This window comes from Anguilla rostrata, chromosome 5, assembly GCF_018555375.3.
Source record: "Anguilla rostrata isolate EN2019 chromosome 5, ASM1855537v3, whole genome shotgun sequence".
NCBI lineage: Eukaryota > Metazoa > Chordata > Actinopteri > Anguilliformes > Anguillidae > Anguilla > Anguilla rostrata.
Genome location: NC_057937.1, coordinates 18493200 through 18514895, shown reverse-complemented (window position 1 = coordinate 18514895; position 21696 = coordinate 18493200). Strand labels below are relative to the sequence as shown.

Here is a 21696-nt window from a genome sequence, read left to right as displayed (position 1 = left end):
TCCAGGAAAATGTGGCTGAAGGTATTTTATTGCCCAAAACACACTTCTGGAGTTACAAATTCAGAAGCCTTAGGTATTTAATTGACAGTAGGGAACTGTAAGGCCAGGTTGCTTAGAATGCACAGATTATTTATTTATTTTTTGGTTTGGGGCGGGGGGGTGGGGGGGTAGGGGGTGGGTCTCATTATTCTGATTAAAACATGCGTCACTTAAACCGCTAACAAAACCAGGCACGTTTTTTTTCACTGGTTTTTATCTCCTCAGAAACCATCTCACCCCGTTTACCGCAATAGCAACCTTTTAAAAGGCTGTTATGGGACACGGAGTTCGGTTTAAATTGTTATCTGTTGAGTGGTGGGGTGGCAGGGGTTGCTTTTGGAAATGTTCCAGCGAAACAATGAGGGGAGATAAACCAAATGGAGGTTCTCTGCACGGAGAGAGGGGGAGGGATTGTGAGGAGGGGGGTGGGGGGTTGTGTGTGGTAGGAGGAGAGGAAGGTGATGGAGAGATTAGTTTGTCTCATTCGGAGTTCGCCTCCCCTTTCTGAGCGGGAAGAGATAACCGGCGCTAGATGATGCCTGAAGGCGGAGGGTGAAGAGGGGAGAATACGTAGCGGCGCGGTGGCGCGGCGGCGCGGCGGCTAGCGCTGCTGCCTCGCAAGGAGGTTCTGGGTTCGAGACCCGGCCGGCCGGATCCTCTCTGCGTGGAGTTTGCATGTTCTCCCCGCGTTTTTGCGCGGGGAGAACATGCAAGGGCATGTAGGGCTCCAGGGCTCGCCAGCAAAAGAGATGTGACAATGTCAGTGTGCCTACTCTGGTTAAATAAAGGTTAAACAAAACAAATAAACAAAAGTGCACTCAAAGGAGGGAGTCAGAGAGCCGTAGAGAAGGGGAGATACAGCCGCAGCGGTGATGAAAGCGCGGGAAAGTATTTCTACCACAGAGGAGGAGGAAACAGTTCTATAACTGGGTCAGAGAGGTGGGGAAAACAGGAGCCTTTGTGTGTGTGTGCATGTGTGTGTGTGCATCGCGTGTGAGTGTGTGTGTTTCTTTTTATACACAGCAGTTGCCACGATTCATTAAAGTGGTTCAGCGTGTGCTGTGTGAGTCAGGCTCATCCATAACGCCGCAGTGCTCAGCCACACGCCACACTGCTCACTGCTGGGACACAACAAAAGTGGGCATAAAATTAACATATTTTCAGCTATTTAAGGATGTCTGGAAACAGAGCCTGCAAAGTCAAAAGATTGACCAATACGGGAACTGCATGCAGTAAAAGAGAAATAAAGGGATGCCTGGATGAGTGCATAGAAGGCTGATAAATGGACAGGGGTAAAAATTAATGGAGTCATTTTTTTAGATGTGTAAAACATGACCTGTTGGAGACAGCATAGGTCGGGATGTTTGTTTGCAATAAATCACTGCGAGGCATTTAAATTAAACAGTCTGTGGGTAAGTGACAGCACCATCACAGTGTGTGTGTGTGTGTGTGTGTGTGTGCACATGTGGGTGGGTTTGTGTGTGTCTGCACATGCATCTGCGTGGGTGTGTGTGTTTGCATGTGTGTGCGTGTGGGTGCGTGCACATGTGTGCGTGTGTGTGCGTTTGTATGTGCTTGTGTTTGTGCATGTGCACACGCGTGTGTTTGTGTGTGCACACGCATGTGTGTGGGTGTGTCTGTCAGTGTCTATGTTTGTTTGTGTGTGCATGTGTGTGTGTGTGTGTGTGTGTGAGAGAGAGAGAGATAGAGTAACCTTGTGCTAGGAGCCCAGGAGCCCAGGCTGTTTGCAGTGGAGCTGTGCATCAGTGGATCATTTACATTTGGCCGTTTCACTGACACGCTTATCCACTGACTTACACAGCTTGCATGTTTCCCCATACGCCCTGTTTATTCAGCTGGATATTTTACCCAAGCAATTGGGCTCGCATCGCTTTGCTCTGGAGTGCAGCGGCGGTACAACACCTGGGATTTCAACCTTCAACCCCCGAATTTCGAGCCAATTTCCCTAACTGTTATAAAAACCGCTCCGCGCGCCCTGCTTTCCGCCTGTGAATTCTGAATTACAGTGCGAGAAGGCAAGAACCCAGACGCGCTGAATCTGTCACTCTGCAGGAGGTGGGCCTGCTTGCGTGTGTGTGCGTGTGTGTGTGTGTGCGCGCATACGTGTGTGTGTGTGTGCGTGTGTGTGATTGGTGTTTCTTTCCCCTACCTTTCTCTCCTCTCAAAATATTTCAAAGAGAGTACAATGGGGAGGTGATGCTCGGGGCTCAAAGAATGGAGGTGTTTGACAAGCTTGGGGCTCTGGTTCCCATCAGCCCCTTCTGCGAAAAAAAAAAACAACTACCAATCAAACGCAGCACCGGACTGAGCGAGGTGTATCCAATCAAGATACATTCCACACCCCTGCCGAGCGCAGAGCCCCCTTATTCAAATAAGGAAGTGATGAAAAAGTTCTAGTTCACAGATCTGTTAGGGCAGTAACAAGGGATTTCTGGGATTGACAAGCAAAATAACAAAGCGTTTTCAGACTGACAGCCAAATTCAACATTGTGGGATTGAAGTCCAAATAACAAGGCATTGTGGGATTGATGACCCTTTGCCGAAAACAGCTCGGCCTCAGAAAGGCCCAGACACTCGGGGGAAATTCTAATGAAACAGACAAGCTACCATTACGGCTCCAAATTACCTGCCAGCATTAGTGTCACCCCTACCCAATCTCGCTCCCTCTCTCTCAGATCAATCCCGCCGCCTCTACACTGCTGCTGCTGGCAATTAGGTATCGATTTCTGCACCTATTTTCTGAGCCTGGTGACCTCATGCATGCTCAGCTCTCCCTTACCTATGCTCTGTAGGGGTAAGGGCAGGTGTGCATGGGAGACTGGAGAAGATGGCGGTGGAGGTGATTGATGGGAAAGGGGCGTGGCTCTGTATGAGGCCAGGTCACACGAATGGGCAGAATGTGTCTTAAACAACTAATCTACGGGAGCCCAGAGCACAGACTGAACTGTGACGGGCATGTCTGCCTGTTTCCATTCAAGGGACACACACACAAGCACATATACGTACACACACACACATAAACACACGCACACACAAGCACATACACATACACAGGCACATACTCACCAACACACACACACACACACACACACACAAAAGCACGCACATACACATGCACATACACACACTTGTACAGACACACAAACTCACAGATGCGTACATAAACGCAGACACATTATTTTCTCTCAGCTCAGAGAAAAGTGCAAATTATCTGGGCAGGATTTTGTGAAACTAATATAGCAATGAATCTGCTTTCTTTCCCACAACCAGTCAAAGATGTTTTTCACTATTTTATTCAGGAAAAGACAAATGACCTCAGTGCTAGAGACCGGCCTAAGACACACATGTACACACACAGCGCACCACAGACAGCACAACACACAGGCAAGACTGGGCACATTAAAAGGCTCAGCTCTAACACAAAGCCTCAGTCTGTCGCTACATCAGTTATCAGACCAGAGTCCCTGTAACTGGCTTGCTCTGCCACCAATAAACAACAAAAAATAAGATTATTTTAAAAAGAGAGGAAGAAATCACACAGACACAAGAATTATGGACCAAAGCAGTCCTGCTGTCCACTAGCATAATGATAACTGACCCAGAGATCAGACATCACTCCATAAACTCACCGTGAGACATTGTCACAGCTCCCTGACAGCTCCTGTATTACTCCGTGCTAAGGACAAGTGATTGATTGACAGCTGTCAGCACTGCCTGAGAAACAGCATCAGGACCCGCTGTGATACGAAGCGTCAATCTTTCTTCGTCTCCCCCTGGTACAATAACGCCTACCATCACAGATAAGCAGAACATACAATTACAGATAAGCTGCAATTGCCATTGCAGAACTCATCCTATAATTAAAGATAATATGTATGACCAGGGAATACATATTAACCTACACATTAAAGACAACTAGCAAACAACCACCAAATGCATATTAACCAACCATGAAAGACAACCAGAATCAACTACTACAGACAGCCAGATAAGCAGTGGCTATCTTGAGAAAGATTCATTATATTAGATGGAAAATGAGGGGACCTTCATTCTGACCCAACAAACACCCACACAGACTGAAAAACCCATGGATATACATGCCTGAACGGATATACAAACACAAAGACATTCAATTGAACACGCACATGTAACTACACATACACACAGAAATTCACATAGACAACAACATATATGCAAATATACAAAAACACCAAATACACAGAGAACATGACAGAAGCTGAAACTCACAGTCCCACAGGATATTTGTACACAGACAATGCACACCCAGCATTGTAAAACGACTCAGCCCCTCTCAGTGCCCCAAGGGGTTGATGTCCCCATAAGAGACCTGTTTTATTACAGCCTTATGAGGACCTGGGTGTCTGTTTTACTCATTTCTTCACATGGGACGTGCCTGGGCAGCAGAACCATATATCCATCCTGGGCAGGTGTGATCAAGAAAGATATTTCTATATCAGAGTCAGTCACGACTCCCGATGTGGAATGACCACACACACAGACACACACACACACACACACACGAATAGCATGGAAACCCCCAGAAACACCCCACTTATTATCGGGGGCAAAAATGACTCTTTTTAATCCCTCAGTTATTACTGAATGACAGAAAAAACTACGCTCATTTCGGCGACGCGCAGTTCTGTGGAAGACAGGGAGGAGCTCTGTGCGCTCACACTGAGGCTTTAAGGCCTATCCGCTCAAACACATTACCTTATCCCTCAGCTACGGCCTTCAGCAGGGTCCTTACTAATCCTGCAAAACACTCTCTCCCCCTCTCTCTTTCTCTCCCTCTCTGTCTCTCTCTCCCATTCTCTTTTTCTGTCCCACCCAGTCTCTCTCTCCCATTCTCTCTTTTTCTCTACCTCTCTATACCTCTCTCTCTCTGTCTCTCTCTGTCTCTCTCTCTCTCTCTCTCTCTCTCTGTCTCCCTTTCCCTCTTTTCACAGGCTGTGCAATGCAATAAAACTCCACCCAGCCCCCAGTCTGGTGGGAGTTCATATTTTCCTCCGATTTGCTCGGCATGATGGGAAGGGCCTTCCGTAAAGTCGTTAAGCCCGTTAAGATAATTCGGTTTCGTCTCTTCGCAATTAGATAAACCCGCTTTGCCCAATTCAGTTGGGGCTCTTTTTTTTCCATCCCGCCTTTTCCCTCCCCTACCTCCGAAGGGGGTGGCGCCTCGTCATCTGCTCATCGAGGAAGCGCTTATTGATGCAAAGGCGAGCGTTAACCTGATTGGAGACGGTGCTTCACTGCTGTTGCGTCGCGTTCTCGTCCACCTCAATAGGGGCTCCGCTACTCGTGTCTGTCGGCCTCAGCCTCAGCTAGCGGCCGTGTGACCTGCCAGGCGATGACATCACCACCAGGCAGCCAACCGCGAGACGGCTCTCCGGGCCGCGTGGGGCGTGTCAGCCTCTCCGATATTGTCAGAAGAGGAACGACAAACGACTGTGGTGGCCTTCTAAAAGGCTTCTGCCATTTACTCAAAGAAGCTAAACATGTCAAACTGAAAGAGAACAAGTTAAAGGGCGAGTTAAAGAATGAGATGATGACCGTTGATCTTGTTCTTTTCTGGCAGTAGAGAGATGCAAGCTGGTTTTCATCCCATCCCTGATTGTTTGAATATGTACTCTATGATTTGGGGAGGGGGGGGGGGGGGCATGACTTTGGTTGGGATAAAGGGTCTTGGCAGGAAGTTTGTTTGCGTATGAGCGGCGTGCAGGTACACCAATCGCTTTTTCATTTCTGCAGCTCAAGGCAAACATTGTATTTCATTGACTTTTAAAGGCTTTTGCTTCCTTTGTGATTTATTAGATTGCAAAAACAAGAACAAGCACGGAAAGATAGGAGTATCGCTCAAAATGACACCGCTGTACACACCCCTCACTAAAACTGAGGTCCCTTCAATAATGAGATTGTCTCAAACTTGGCTTGATTGTGATTTCAGTGGGAACATTCTTGGGGGGATTGTGGACATTTCTAACAGAATTAACACCACAGTGCTGACGTTCTACCCGTTGCCATGGTGACCACAGGGATGAGCCCGGTGGTAACGTTCAGGCAAAGATTTGTGTGTAAAATAACAGGATTAAAGACACTTCCTGCAGTTATGTTTGGTTACAACACTCAAGCATACTGGCTGCTAGTTCCCTTCTGAGAAATCGACCATTTATCAGACAAACTGAGGAGTTTCATTTTTAGAAGAACGTATGACTGTCACCCTACCCGTGAAAAGTCACAAGAAAGATCACTAAACACTTAATGCCAGTGACGGTTTTGACTGTTAACTCACTATATATTACTGTTAATCACTATAATTTGTAAAATAACTGAAATTAAATATATATAATTATGTATGTTTTACAATGAAGGAAGGGAGTGACATAGGAATCCGTACATCAGCAACCAAAATTACACAGCTGACATTTTTCCATAGTGATAAATGTCATTTTTCCTGTTATAAACATACAATGGAAAAATGGATCTTTAGGCAAAAGGCCCATCGCATTTATGTATAACTTATTGTACAATGTGCTGGCATAAATGTGGCATTGTGTTAGCATTTGGCCAGCAATCTTAATTCAGATATTTCCCATTCAGCAGAGATTATGGTGACCTTTAAAAGGTTACGCTTATTTATAATTTCTAAAGTACTCATATAGCCTGATACTCTCCGTGAGACTCGGGGTCAATTCTATTTCAATTCGATCAATTCAGGAAATAATCCCAAATTAAATTCATGAACTGAAGGATTTTCACAGAACATTATGACATTTGTCCATCCATGCTTTGAACTTTAATTCCGTCCCTGAATTGACCTAATTGAAATGAGATTAACAGACATGATCCCAACCACACTCCGAAATGGAAAAAAAAAACTTTGAAATAAACCAAAATGGACCATCTGGCAACTAGATTCTGATTCCTGTCGGAATGCTGTCTGTCTTTCCCCGCCTTCAGAAAATATGCTTTCCGCAGAAATATGCTTTCCACAAGAGAAGATAAAAAAGTAAAGACACATTCCTTCTTAGCACTCAATGAATGAAAAGGCCAGTGGCATTTATTTATAATCTTTCTCAGGGATGTGAAAGTGTTTCGCGGTTGGGGGCGGGGCGGATGGCGATGACTCATCTCAGGTCGCCGTCACCCCCGCCCGACCCGGCTGACGGAGGGCCGAACATCTCCCCCCGCTCGCCGACCGAGCGGAAGAGACGGAGGTGACTCCGAAGAACGTTCCGGTCGCGCCGGTTGAAAGCCGATTCGACGAAGCTCTTTTCTGGGAAGAGGCTCGTGCCGGGATTGCCCCTCTTCCCGGGCTCCGCCTTTACCGCCGAACCCCCAATGGGGGCGAGGAGCGCCGTGGCGGCCGTCTCCGGGTTAGCGCCGCGTCGCATTCGTTTAGCGCGCGCTCTCATCCGCGGCCACTTAAAGCTGAACGGAGCGTAAGCGCATCCACCTGAGTTACCTGAGCAACGGCGTGCTCCGCTATAGCACGAGATACAGGTTAACTGTGCCAGCGCAGAGACGTGATACCGATCATAAATATATACAGACAAACAACCAGCGCTATAAAAAGCCTGAATTAATTACATCTGATTGGAGTACTAGGCGGTGGGGATGGGAGAAGAGCCATGTCTTGTTCTTTTTTTTTTTCTCTCTCGTTAGTCAGCGCTGGAAAATTGACAGCGATACTTGTGTTCTGGCCACCGCTGGACGTTAATTCCACCACTGGGGGGCGCCAATGCAGAGAGGCATCCAGGCTGATCATTATTACTCCCGTACCACCAGAGGAACCACCGAAGGATCCAGCAGAGGACCACGGAGCTTTCAAAATGCGACCCAGCGACTTAAAAATCATCCCGGTCGTCATCATGAGGCAAATCTGCGGGTCTGGAAATGAAGGGAGTGCTGACCCTTACCTGTGGGAGAACCTTCCAGAACCTCCCCCGCGTATCGCGTCTCGCTGAAGATGGGGCGGTTATCGTTCTGGTCGATCACCGACACGTCCAGTGAGACCGGTCCCTCCACGGTCTTCCCGCTAGGGTCTGTGGTGGACACTTGCAACTGTAAATGGGATGCACACGAAGGGGGAGGGGTCAGGGGTTTAAGGTTAGAGGTCACGGTAAGACCATGTAGGGTTCATCCGTTCCTCAATGAGGCACAGCTTTAGACTTGTGGGGACCAAACAAGTCTACATACCAGACCGGTGGTACCATGAGGGCAAAAAAGACACAGACACACACCATACACACACACACACGCACACACTCACAGACACCATCTTATAAGAATGATAAATTCTCCTCCAGGGATGTACAATCCTGGCTGAGTTTGTGCCTTGAGATAATAACAGCAATGTGAAATTTCACACCACACATGGGAATGGAGAATAAGAGAAACAATCTGCCCATATCAGGGGAGGCTTCCATGTGGATTAGAAGAAGGATATGACAAGATTATAAAAAAGAAAAAAATTGGCCAACAGCCATTTCTTCTGTGTTATAGTGGTAAAACTAACAAAAAATAAAATAAATTAAAAAAAAACATAAAAATTCAAACAGTTCAACAGTTCAACAGCAAAGCCTATGCTACCATCAGCCTCAGCTGGGTGTATACCTGTCAGCAAGGCTACTATCTGTAAAGTCTATGAAGGCTTCTCTAGCTTTGGGAGTTAGCTGGAGGTAGCAGGTTGAGCACATGATGACAGTTCAGAAACAGAAGGGAACAGGCAACCCTACAACCCATATTTGGCACATTCAACATTTGATAAATGTTCATCCAGGATACACAAATGTTTAAGGCACAGTATGTGCAGGTGGCACTGTACGGCACTTAAGAAAATGAAATTGTATCCTAATTAACATTCTAAAGGTTTTGTTTGTTTGTTTGTTTGTTTGTTTTCTTGCTGCAGTGAAATTCATTTTTTTAAAAGGACAGAGACTGTACAGCTAACTGTAGGCCAGCCTTGGGTGTACGCTGACTTGGGACACAGTGTTTCGATGTGTTGAAAGAAACACAGCAGCAATTCTAGGAGTTCTATATCTACGTCCCCGCACCTGCAATCTCCCTCCAGCCCACAGGCAGTGAGGTACTTAGAGAGGAGATCGGTAAAAAAAACTACCATATTTTCTCCAAAATGAGGCTGAGATGGCTTACAGCCTCCTGAAAATAAAGAAATAAATGCATTTCAACCAACTGAAACACTTGCAGCCGTGCATTATGGGTGAAATTATATCACCCACGGTCTGCAATTATTTGGAACCATTGCGAGGGTGGGCTGAACCAATCTGGTTCTCAGGTAGCAGTTCCAGACTACAACAGTCTTATGAGACACATTGACCGACAATTTACCCCCATACATCGCAAATAAAAGGGATGCGCTGCAATTTAAAACCCCCACCCTACCCACGCCCCCCCCCCCAAAAAAAACCCCCCACTGGACCTCGAAACTACTTTCTTACTGCAGCAGATTTATTAATAGTCATTTCATTTTTTAAATCACTAAAATAGGCTTTAGACTTATTTTATTTTTATATCTTTTGTTATTTTACCTATTTTATTATTTTTTTAATAATTTGATTGTTTATACAAGAGTACTTTTGGTAGTTTTAAAAATGGTATAATAATAATAATAATAATAATAATAATAATAATAATAATAATAACTCCAGTCTGATATAGTGTTACTCCTTCAGTCACAGTCACTTTGGCTAGCCTCTTTCCCTCCCTCTTTCTTTCTCTCTCAGCACCTGGTCCTCCAGGAGCTGCCAGCTTTTGTCCGTTTGTCTCCTCATTCCGGACGTCTTTGTCTCATCTTCGCCGCAACTCCCGAGACTCCCTAAAGCCGGCGAGGGGGGGGGCCCTTATCGGGGGCCGCGTAGAGCAGCCTGGGACAGGGGGACGGCAATCTGCTCGCACCTGCCTCACGGCTCGGCGCCTCTGTCCCTCTGAGACCCCCCCAGCAGCCCCCCCCCCCCGGGCCTGTGTAGAGCTCCCCCTCTCTTATTCACACACTCCCTCTCCCTGCTAACGCACCCGGGCAGCGGCGCACAGGGGCTCCGAGAGGGATCCGGGAGACGCGGCGCAAACAAACAAACGAAGCGCCTCCTTCGCTTCCACCGAGCGAGAGGAACGGGCCCGGGAGCGGCGGGGGAAGCCCCCGAGGCTTGGCGCGCGTGACGCCGAAATCGCAAAAGAGCGCTTTTTTCCCCCTACGGCCGCCAGACCGCGGCCTCGCCGAGGTGAAATCGCGGCGGTTAACTTCATGCTCTTCCCGAAAGCGCGGAGTCCTGCTTCTGTAACGGGGGCCCGGCGGGGGAGGCTCCGCCGGGCCCCGGCGCGTCTGTTTTCCCGCCATTAGGGGGCACTGCACCCCTGTACTGCCGTGGGGGGGATAGTCTGGCGTTTCCAGCCTGAGGCTGAGCAGACACAGGCGCGATCCATGCCTCCCTGCCTTCTGTCCTCCTCCATCTGCTTCTGCAGGTGCAGATTATCGGACAAACAGGGGAGGAGTGACGCTGAGGGGGTTTGAGGGGGGCGGAGCTACTCCCTGCAGCTCAGACTGAACAGCCAGTTAAGGACAGAGATGGACAAATCCCACACACTCGCCCCCACACATGTTGAAGAACATCCAACTTTTTGGTTTGGCGTTCAATAGCTAAGCGGAATTATCTCCTAACATAACTTTTTTGATTATATGATGGTGCTTAGCTCTGCTTTCAACAACTTAGAGTCACTTCAGGTAATAGAAATTTTTATAATTCCTTGGGACAGAAAAGCTGTGGTTTGATACTCTCTTAATAATATCTTTTGTGATTAGCTCATTTCGTTTTTTTCATGTCCTTAGGTCTGGTGTTTTGAAGGTAGTACACCTACAACCTTCGACGTGTGATACTTTGTCTTCATCTTGGTGTGTTAGCATGCAATGCAGTACCACTCGTATTGATATTTCAGAGGACGAAATATTAAGCAAGGGCATCGACTGTTGAAACAGCTGAATTAAAGACAGAATTCCCACTTGCCGACAAACTTATTTCCAAACATCTTTTTTCGCTGTGATGTGAAAAATGAAGCGAACTGATTTCATATTAATACCACGTTTAACACGATTCGATCTTTCTCATAATTAAACTTTGATGCTCTTATTAATCATGAAGGAATAACACACCCGTGGCGGCTGACTCTGTGGACTGTCAAGAGTCAGACGCCGTGATGGAACTGTATTTTACGCCGCGCGCTCAACTTCTGCAAACGCAGCGTTTGCGAGACCGAGTTTTACATCCGCTCGCATTACTCCCAAAGCCAGGACACGGATGAGATCACTGCAGGTATAAAGACGCGGGCCTCCGTTAAACGAAGTGACGCAAACCCACAGCGAGAGACGAGCATCTCCCGCAGACGCGCGCCGCGCCGAGGACGCCGAACGGGAGGGAACTCGGAACGTCGAAATAAGGCGAACGCCCCGTTCCGTTCCAAAGCGCGCGAAAGAGACGCGTTTTAATCGGCAGGAAAAAAAAACTCAGCGGCGAGATGGCGGTTGTGAGAGATCCTGAGGTTGAGGAGGATTGTGCTGCGGCTCCAGACTTCAAACAGCCACCCCCCCCCCCCCCCCGCCACCCCCCGCCTCCCCTCTCCTCCCCCAGCCCCGCCCGCCCACTCGCCCAAGAGCGCACCTTTGATCTCAGCCTCTCGCCACAGAAGCCGGAGCGTCTCCGCAGAAGCCTGGCGCTTTTTTTCCACGTTACCTGTGGAGTGTTTATGCTCCCGTTCGAGAGCACTTACCTTCACTCTGTCCTCGGAATGCACAATTAAGCTCATTTCCTCTCACACTAAGCCCTCAGAATGTACATTTAAGTGCACTCACTCGAGCACTAGTCCTTCAGAATGCGCCCGTAAAGTGCATTTCCTGGCATTCCTCCCCAAGAATGCACTCAGTTGCACTTACTTATACTCTAATCCCACGGAAAGTACTATCGAGTGCACTTATTCAAACATTATTCCCTAAGAATGGAGGGTTGAGTGCACTTACGGACAGTACTCTCAGAAGTGACAGTCAGGCACACTTACCCATGCACTAATCCATCAGAATATAATTTAAAAGGCAATTACTCACAAACAAACACCTCATCCAGTACAGTCAAGGGCAATTAATCTCATAAAATCACACCAGATATTATAGTAAAGTGCACTTCATATCACTCTCTTCCCCCAGAACACATACAGTGGGGTGGACTTACTCTCAAACAGCTCTCTGAGCTACATCAACAGATGCAGGTTCGTTTTCAGATGCAGACCTCTCAGAGTTTCACAATGTCAGGGCATAATTTGGTTTCCATTGAAGTCATCTCTAAGACACAATTTCACATTTGGCAGCTTTTACAGATTTTACGATGTAAAATAGAAATGGTCACCTTTTGCAAGAAGCATATTCATTTTTGAGGCTATTTTTACTGTCTAAAAATGTGGATGCACAAAAACACACATACTGTACACATACACACACCTCCAAACCTACACACATACACTACACACACACACTCACAGAAACACACGCACACATACACTACACACACACACTCACAGAAACACACACACACATACACCCACGAACACACACGCACCCACAAACACACACACGCAAACACACATGTACACACACATCCACAGGAACACATCACCCCCCCACACACTCACACACCACACACACACAACTCACACACACACACACAACACACACACACACACACACACCCACACACACACACTCACACACCACCACCCCACAACACACACACTCACCACACACCACACCACACACACACACACTCACCCACACCCCACACCCCCCCCCACACACACTCAGCGAGAGAAAGCTGTGAGCGAGGCGCAGCGCTGTGGCGCTGGTACGTCAGCGGACGGCTCACAGCTGGGTTTCAGCGCGTTCTGTCTGTCCTCACGTCTGCTCCTCTCTTCCCCGTGTCCCCGTGTTACTGCTCGTCACAACGTGAGTTACGGTCCAGATTGGGACCGAAGAAAACAAGTTTTATAAAATCAGACCACGTTCGCCTGCAGCCCCTGGCACGAGCATCAATTATTCATCGACACATTATATATTATTTATGCCAACTCCGGGTATCAAAAGCAATGCATCGCTTCAAATTTCTTTTACATATAATCAAAACAACTACATACTGTACACCATTAATTATCCATACCACTTGCTCTACGACTGACCTTCCAGCTCTTCAGACAATTCTGAAATAAACCAAAACGTATTATTGTACACAAAAACCCTCCTGGATTAAAATGCGATTGGGGATGCTCTTTTGTTCCCTTCTTAATCGTGATACACATTTTCAAGACCTTAAATTTGTACACCAGAGGCAGAGGATTTCAATATGATCTGGGAACGTCATAGGTGCACACATCAAGAACTTTAGTTCTTTTTGACAGTAATGGGAAATAATGTGAGAGAATGTTCATCAATCGAGCCAAATTCTAGTGGCCACAGAGGCATTTAGGATTAAAAATTCAGTGTTTCCTAATCAAGAAAAATGATCAGATCCATGACCAGAGGGTGTATTTGTATATATTGTATACTGTACAGCTGTTGTAATGTTACAATTTTTTTTAACATACACATAAGCGCTAAACACTAAATATAAACACTAAATCTGAGAGAGCTTTCGATTGAATCCAAGCTCTTGTATTCTGTAAGAAAACTATTCACTATATGATCTCATGATTTTATGATTTATGAGTGTTGAGGATTAATGTTTCTCTGATGAACACTGCCGCTACATCAAAGCGTGAGCGGTTCGGCAGCTCCCTCACATTCCCTCGCGCATCCCTCTCCGGCTTGCCTACTCAACACTACCCAGCACGCTCCCGCGTTCATCATCCCACGCGGTGTAACCCAGCGCGCCCCCCCGTGATTAACATTTGCCACCGGCGACGCGCACTTTCCAGTTCAGCGTTTCTTACACTACATTACCCAGCGGTCCCCTGTTATCGCCCCGCCGTGTGCACATTAGCCACCAGCCAATCAATCTCAGGGAAAAAAAAAATGTTAAAAGTTTGAAACGGCGCTGTGGGTCGATGACTAACGGCAGCATCGGGGGGGGGGGGGGGGTGAGAAGGTGAGGATGTAAGGTTTTGACGGGGTGACAGAAAGTGACAGGACACACACCTGTGCCCTCTTCAGCAGATAAATTCAAACAGACCGGGCTGGCGGATTGGCGGCCAGGGTCACAGAGACTTTCCGTTAGGATCAAAGAGAGGGAGACCTCGGAGCCCCGCGGCGGGGGGGGCTGAGCGGCTCGCACCGTCGCCCCACACATTAACCGCGCTCATCGAAAGCACACACGAGGAAGCACAACGATCAAAGCCGCTGTGCGATGTTTCATTAAAGGGATTTTTAAGGAACGGACACACAAACGCACACACTCGCACACACACACACACGCACACACGCACACGCACGCACACGCACGCACGCACACACTCGCACACAAACACACACATACATACATACAGACACGCACACGCATACAGTACACACACACTCGCACACACACACACACCCACGCACACGCACACAGGCACACACTCGCACACAAACACACACATACATACATACAGACACGTACACGCATACAGTACACACACACTCGCACACACACACACACCTGGACGTATGACGCAGGCCACTCGCACACAAACACACACATACATACATACAGACACGCACACGCATACAGTACACACACACGCACGCTCGCGCACACACACACACAAACACACAATTACATGAATTTACATCGACGGGAAAACAGATCTATAATAATCATCCTATTTAACGGAATGAAACGTTTATTCTCATTTGGGCAACGTCTGATAATTGATGCTTTTGAATACGCACGTTGCCCTGGGGTGAGAGTGAAACACAGGAAGCGGGATGTGAGGTAATGGAAGCGGTCATCGCAGACAAAGCCGAGGCCGTGGTTAGACTGGCCCCAATCAGGTTCCGCTTCACGTCGGCTCCGCTGTTTGTCTGACTATCCACGCGTGAAAATAAAAAAAAACAAAAAGCGCCTTGTCTCGGCAACCGATTCGCGGCAGATCTGTGTCGGTTAGCGCCGGTCTCAACAAACGCGGAGATGAGGTCCGGGTTCGGGTCGCGCCGGTCGCAAACAGAGCTGTTTCCTTGTTATGAAAATGAGGGGGTGGCAATTTCTACAGCACATCAATCGGAACATTTTCTCAAGTTGAAAATTGGTATGTGTGTAATAGGAGCTAGTGATTTAATTTGGGGGAAAATTACTTATTAAATGCTGAGCGGGGAGAAAATTACACACAGCACACATCGCTGCCTGTCACAGCACAAATTAACACCCGGGCTCGTTTACACCGTGTTTATTAGAGGGTCGGGAACCAACTTTGCGAGTTATTAAAAATTACTCAGGACTTCTTTCCTGTCTCATCTGAGGAAAATACGCAGAGCCGGCTGCAGTGTAGCACTTTAATAATCTACATCAGGGCGCACAGCTTCTGCCTGTAGGGTAAGAGTGTTTGCTCATTTGCATTGTGTTCCAGCCTGTGACTGGCAGAAGGTCTCCACCGACCAAAGACCCACAGCCCCCCCCCCCCCCCGGGACTGGAGTTCCGCACCCCTGCTTCACACAGAGCGGTGGCGGAGTTGTCACATTTCCCCAGTGCCCAGACAGTAGTGTTTGTGTCAGCTGGTCATCAGATCAGTTTTGCTGATTCAATCAGTCTAGCTGGGAAAGCTCCGTGAATCCGCTGATTTCCCATGAACACGAGCAGGAGATTGACTCGTGGCACAATGCAAGCCTCAGGCAACTGTTTCGCTGTTTTCTTGAACGGGTCGACGATGTGGAGAGAGTTCTTCAAATGCATCTCAGGGACCCAGAGACATCACCGCGTGCTGGGTATCTTCCCCGGTGACGCTCTGCCAGGCCCGTACCACAGCCATTTTCAGTTCCTGTTTGTTTCTAGGGCGTTTTGCCTTCAGTCTTGTCTTCAGCCAGTGAAATGTATGTTCATTTGGATTCAGGACATCTGATTGACTTGGACACTTTTTTGAAAATGACACTTTTTGGTCCTGACAAGCTTGGTAGCTTTAGCAGTGTGTTTGGGGTCACTGTTGTAAAGTGAAGTGCCATCCAATGAGCTCTGAGACATTTGGCTGGATCTGAGCAGATAAGATGTTTCTGTACACTTCAGAATTCATCCTGCTGCTGCTGTCTGCAGTCATGCCATCAATTAAGACAATTGAGCCAGTTCCAGTGGCAGCCATACATGTTTAAGCCATAACACTACCTCCACAGATGGAGGGTGCTTTAGATTATGCACAGTTCCTTTCTTTTTCCATACTTTGCTCTTCCAAATTCCGATTAATACACATCTCATCTGTCCATAAGACTTTGCTCCAGAGCAGAACATTATTTTATGTACCTTTTTCTTCTTTTTTTTTAGCAAACTCTAACTTGGCCGTTCTGTTCTTAAAGCTTACCAATGGTTTTCATCTGAACCCGCTGAGGTTATGCTGGTGTAGTCTTATCTTTATGGAGGTCTTCGACACATCCACATCTACCTACATCATACTCATCTACCAACATCCTGTAGAGTGTTCTTGATCTGTTTTGTTGAAAAGGTTTTTTGACATAAAGACACACAGCTGGCCAAGAAACAGCTGAGCAGCCAATTTTCCAATTACAATTACATTTGCTCCCCTAAAAATGGGGACTGTGAATAAAAAGTATCACCTGATATGGATATAAATACCCTCAAATTAAAGCTTAACCTCATGTCCAGTTTTTCATTTCAAATCCAATGTGGTGGAGTACAGACCCAAAACTTAAAAAAAAATGTGTCACTGTCCTTACGGACTGCTGTAGCTTTAAAAAGTTGGCGAAAAATTGTGTTTTCATGATTTTTTGTGGGTCACAAAACATTCTTGATATATATATATATTTTTTTTTCCACCCTGCGGGACAGTGATCTGGTCCAATTTACAACATGTGGAAAGTTCTGAATCGGGGGTGATAAAAAAGAGGAAGAAAGAAAGGTCGTAAAACTTCGCCATAACCGCGTTGCTCACCCCAGCTTTACTGCCGCGTTGTAAAATGTCGCAATAACGTTTTGTGCTGGCTCTGTTTGTGTTTTCAGCCACCGCCGTCCTCCTCCCTCCTCCCCGGGGAGGGCGCGCTCCTTAAAACCGCGGTCCTGGACGGGCGGCGGCGGCGGCGTCTGCACTTTTCCCCGGCAGCCTGTCAGTCAGCGGCCAATTAAGTCGCCGGAAACGAAACGAAAAAAAAAAAAAGAAGAAATGTGTGGACTGGACAGTTTAGCCGATCGATTAAAAGAGTCCCCCGGAGCCGAAGCGCTTTTAGCGGTCAGACGCGCCGAAAGTGCGCGGGAGCTGCGGCCCTCCAGGATTTCAAAATGGCCGCTCCGGAGCCTGAAGACCGGCAGGAGTCCCGCTCTCTCTCTCTCTCTCCGCTCTCGCTCCACCCGGCCCGGCGCGCGACGGCGGAGCTAGGCGGTCGGACTCGTCTCTCCCCGCTCGGCTCTCCCGCCGAATCGGGGACAGCGCTTTTTCAGTTTTAAGGAGCCGCTGACAAGAATATCCGGATTAGAAGGGAGCGCAATAAAGGGAGAAGCGTCTTATGACACGCAGGACAGGAAAATAACATTATAATTCGGAAAGGGAGAGAGAGAGAGAGAGAGACGGAGACGGCGAAGCAAAGCGCCTAATTAAAGTCGGAGCGTGAGCCCCTCCAGCAGGGCCCCGTAATCCCTCACGATGACAGGGCGAGCGCAACGTTCTCAATCCTCCCCCAATTACAGAGCACAGGTCAAATGGCACAATTACCAAACAGAGCTGAAGACACGAAGCTAGGAACAGCCTCAGTGACTGACAGCTGGGTATCCGAGTAACGAGCAAACTGTTCCCGGCTCCCGTACACACCGCCTCACTGTTCCTTAAGGTGAAAAGCTTCAGCTCCTCCCGTTCATAGTGGCATACGGCTATCACCTGTATGGCTGATTTAGTGGTAACCTGCATCACACGGTAGCATGTTCTGGTTAAGCATGAGTTAATGAAACTCCAACAACATTTACTTTGTATGAGTACAAGCTGGGTAAACCTGATCTATAGGAGTAAAATGTATGCTATCAGAGTAGATTTCACAATGGAATTTACACCGTGTACCGTACCTAGTTTTTGACCACCGTACACAACGGGTACTGTTCATTCAGCACCGAACATACTTCAACAGACCAGAGCCTGTAGAGGAGGAGTGCTGATCTCAGGTCAGCGTGGTGCTTCGCCTCATAATGGATAAAGTGAGGACGCGGACAAAGGAGGGCTGATCTTGAGTCAGCGCCGGAGTGCTGCCGATTCGTCCCAGCCCACGCATTCCGAGCGAATGCACTTTCTTTGACCCGCCGTCCAATAACCACGTAGGCTGGCATGTGTTTGCACATAGACTTCAAAGACGTCTCACATACGCCTAAACAACCGCATATCTACTGCAACTAGCTCGCTGAAATTAGCAAGCTAAGTGCTTAATTTGATTGATATGAATGTCAAAGTAGAGATATACAGTAATTCTTTTTGAGTGAAGGGTAGCCATTACAGCCAAGCCAGTGAGTAGGGTGGTCTGGTAACACAGCAGCCATTAAATCAACTCATTTGTGCATTTTACTCTGATGGAATACATAAAATACCAGCTGGACTCATATAAACTTAAGAGCTGAATTTGCATACAACGTTTCACTGTGTGGCGCCCAGCAGAACCCTAAGGGAATCTGACTTGTGAGGCAGAGAGCAGGTTTCATTCCACGGTGTCAGCACGACAGAGCCAGGTCTTCTGTGGGTGTCAAACCACAGCCACAGCAGGGCACTCCGCAACAGAAGAGGGGCACTCAGCCAAGGTCCTCAACCAAGGGAGCTAACTGCAGTCTGACTGCTTCCAGAGGGGTCACAGTCTGGAGAGGCCTTTCACACGCAAATGTTCACCTCACTGAACTCCACCAGGGGAATACACACACCCAGATAGAGCGGCCTGTTGGTGCCAGCCCTGACCACAGCAGCCAATGCAGCTGATAGTTAATTAGAGTTAATAGTTCTCCACTTCTGCGGCTACGTGTGTCTCGCCGGAACAAACACGTCTGGAGAAGCTGCTCAGGGATAAAACAGCAGCGTGGGCTCCTCAGAGACCGCAGCCTGCAGCCCGTCCGGTCTGTGCTTCACAGCGTCTGGCGTGGGGACCCCGGGACAAAGCCTTTAGCTCCTCCAGCAGCCTGTTTCTAATTCACCCCCACCCCCCTCCACACCCCACCCCACCCCACCTCACCCCACCCCACCCGAATGGCCGCATTCTGGATCCGTAGTCCGGTCTCCAGGTCGCCTGGCGCCCAGTGATTAAATAACCCGCGGTAATGGTGATTTAAAAGCCTCGTTAATCTTCGCTGTCATCATGAATATGTATGCTTATGAACTAAATTATTTATCTCGGCGGGAAAAAAAAAAAAAAAAAACTCCTCGCGGATGCCGCCCCGCACCATTAATTAACGTTCTAGATTTTTCTTCCCTTCCTGTTTTCGGATCTACGAGATGAAACAAAGGGGGGAGGGGGGGGTAGGGGGGAGAGACATTGATTTGAAACTTCCGTCTTTTTATCTGCGACAGAGTAGCCCTGCTGATGGGAGGCGATAAAGCTGTCTTTTCTAAGGAAGGAGAGATAGACCGATGGCGACGATAACGGTAATGTTGCATGTGCTCGGCGAGATAAAAATAATCTCTAACTCGTGTGTATTAGAAAGGGGCTGTGACAGGTGGCTTTGGAGATCACGGTGAAGTTGCACCGTAGCCCCTACCTTCGCAGTGCTCGAATCACGTATTTACATGAACACCGATTCAACACTTGTGTGTTTGCGAGAAACTCCTGTTGCCCGTCCTTTCCTGGTGCGAGCGTTTGACAAACAAGGGTCTGAAAAGAGTGCTAGCGAATCTATGGTAAATGGCACCCTAGCGCGCATGGCCTACAGGCTCACCTGTAATCAAATTCTAATGCTAAAGTCACGCAACAGCCGTGGCACGCAACGGCAGCCGTGGTCACGCCGCTGCAGAGCCCAGACATTCCGTCCCTAGTTGGGGAAAAATAACAGCGGTGGCAAAGCGGGCAAACGCCGAGGCGGACCCTAAACATTTCATTGGGCTGATGCAATTCCCATAAAGACGTGAACTTCCAGCGAGGCATAAATCACCCCGCGCCGGCGCGCCGACAGGAAGCGAATCTGACCGCCCCGATCTCCCGAGCCCCGTGCACTTCCCGAGTGGAGAAGGACTCGCCGCATCACTCATCGTCACACCGCTGGCGGCGTGACCGAGGGGAAACCTTGAGGGCCACAGCAAGGGGGAGTGGCTTCGCCGGGACATTTATGGACGTACAGCCAATTTGTCAAACTAAGCATTTAATGGCCTTAGCGTTAGAGAACGGACATTTTTCATGGCAGGCTTCCAGAAAGGGTACCGGGACTATTTGTTCTAGGCCAGAAGGATCTGTTATAGTCATTTAACCTTTACGTGAGGTTAGTTACAAGACCTCTCCCGCTTTCGCTCTCGCAGAGGATTATGGGTAGAGATTTTGGGCTCGCCAAGAAAACCCACTGCCATCTGCGCAAGCCGGGACTAAGCCTACACAAACTCAATGTGGTGGGCTCAGATGATCCGGAAATTTCTCTGAAACCGCGCATTCACCTTAACTGTCTCAGACCGTTAAGGCCGGTTGAACAATTGTAGCCTCCATCTGGCACGGCCAGGCAACCTGATTGGAGGATTTTGACAGCATTACGGAACAGTCAAGAACGTGCCGGGTGAGAACGTTGAGCTTAGAGTCAAACATATGGAGCAATGAAGTGACGTCAGTGCATTCTGCGGAATATTCTCCTTTCACACACAGCAGCGGTCTCGAAGAAACTACACGGTGCAGAGGTTCACACGTCTTATATATGAGCATAACACCTCCGCCTGAAGGGAAACACTTTCACTTTTCACTTTTACAGGGACAAGAATAGATAAGGAAAGCTTGTGACACTGTGTGTGTGCATGAGTGCGTTAGTGAGAGTGAGTGTGTATGTGTGTGTTTGTGGGAGAGAGAGAGCATGCATACATGTGCATGCATACTGTATGTGTGTGTGTGTATATGAGTGTGAGAGTGTGTGTGTATGCACGCGTGTATATGTGCGTGTGCGTATGTGTGTGTGTGTGTGTGTGAGTGCATGCAGATGTGTGCGTGCGTGTGTGTGTATGTGTGTGTGAGAGTGGATGTTTGTGTGTGTGTGTGTGTGTGCATATATGTGTGTGTGTGTGTGTGTGTGTGTGTCTAAGTGCATGCATAGGTGCGTGTGTGTGTGTGTGTGTCTAAGTGCATGCATATGTGTGCGTGTGTGTATGTGTGTGTGAGAGTGGATGTGTGTGTGTGTGTGTGTGCATGCATGTGTGTGTGTGTCTGTGTGTGTGTGTGTGTGTGTGTGTGTAAATGCGTGCGTGCGTGTGTGTGTGTCTGTGTGTGGTTGTGTGTGTAA

The 21696-nt window shown here is 48.0% G+C and overlaps 2 protein-coding genes across 3 annotated transcripts in view; both read right to left on the bottom strand.

Annotated features, from left to right (window-relative positions):
• The window catches only part of cdh13 (cadherin 13, H-cadherin (heart)), a 456795-nt gene that overhangs the window by 217372 nt on the left and 217727 nt on the right, over nucleotides 1-21696 (bottom strand). For both annotated transcript variants that reach the window (XM_064335504.1, XM_064335505.1), the window contains exon 6: nucleotides 8001-8145. In XM_064335504.1, the coding sequence (XP_064191574.1) occupies nucleotides 8001-8145 (145 nt within the window). The remainder of the gene's footprint in view (nucleotides 1-8000; nucleotides 8146-21696) is intronic.
• The window catches only part of zgc:173742 (DNA topoisomerase 1), a 566006-nt gene that overhangs the window by 344045 nt on the left and 200265 nt on the right, over nucleotides 1-21696 (bottom strand). The window lies entirely within an intron of this gene.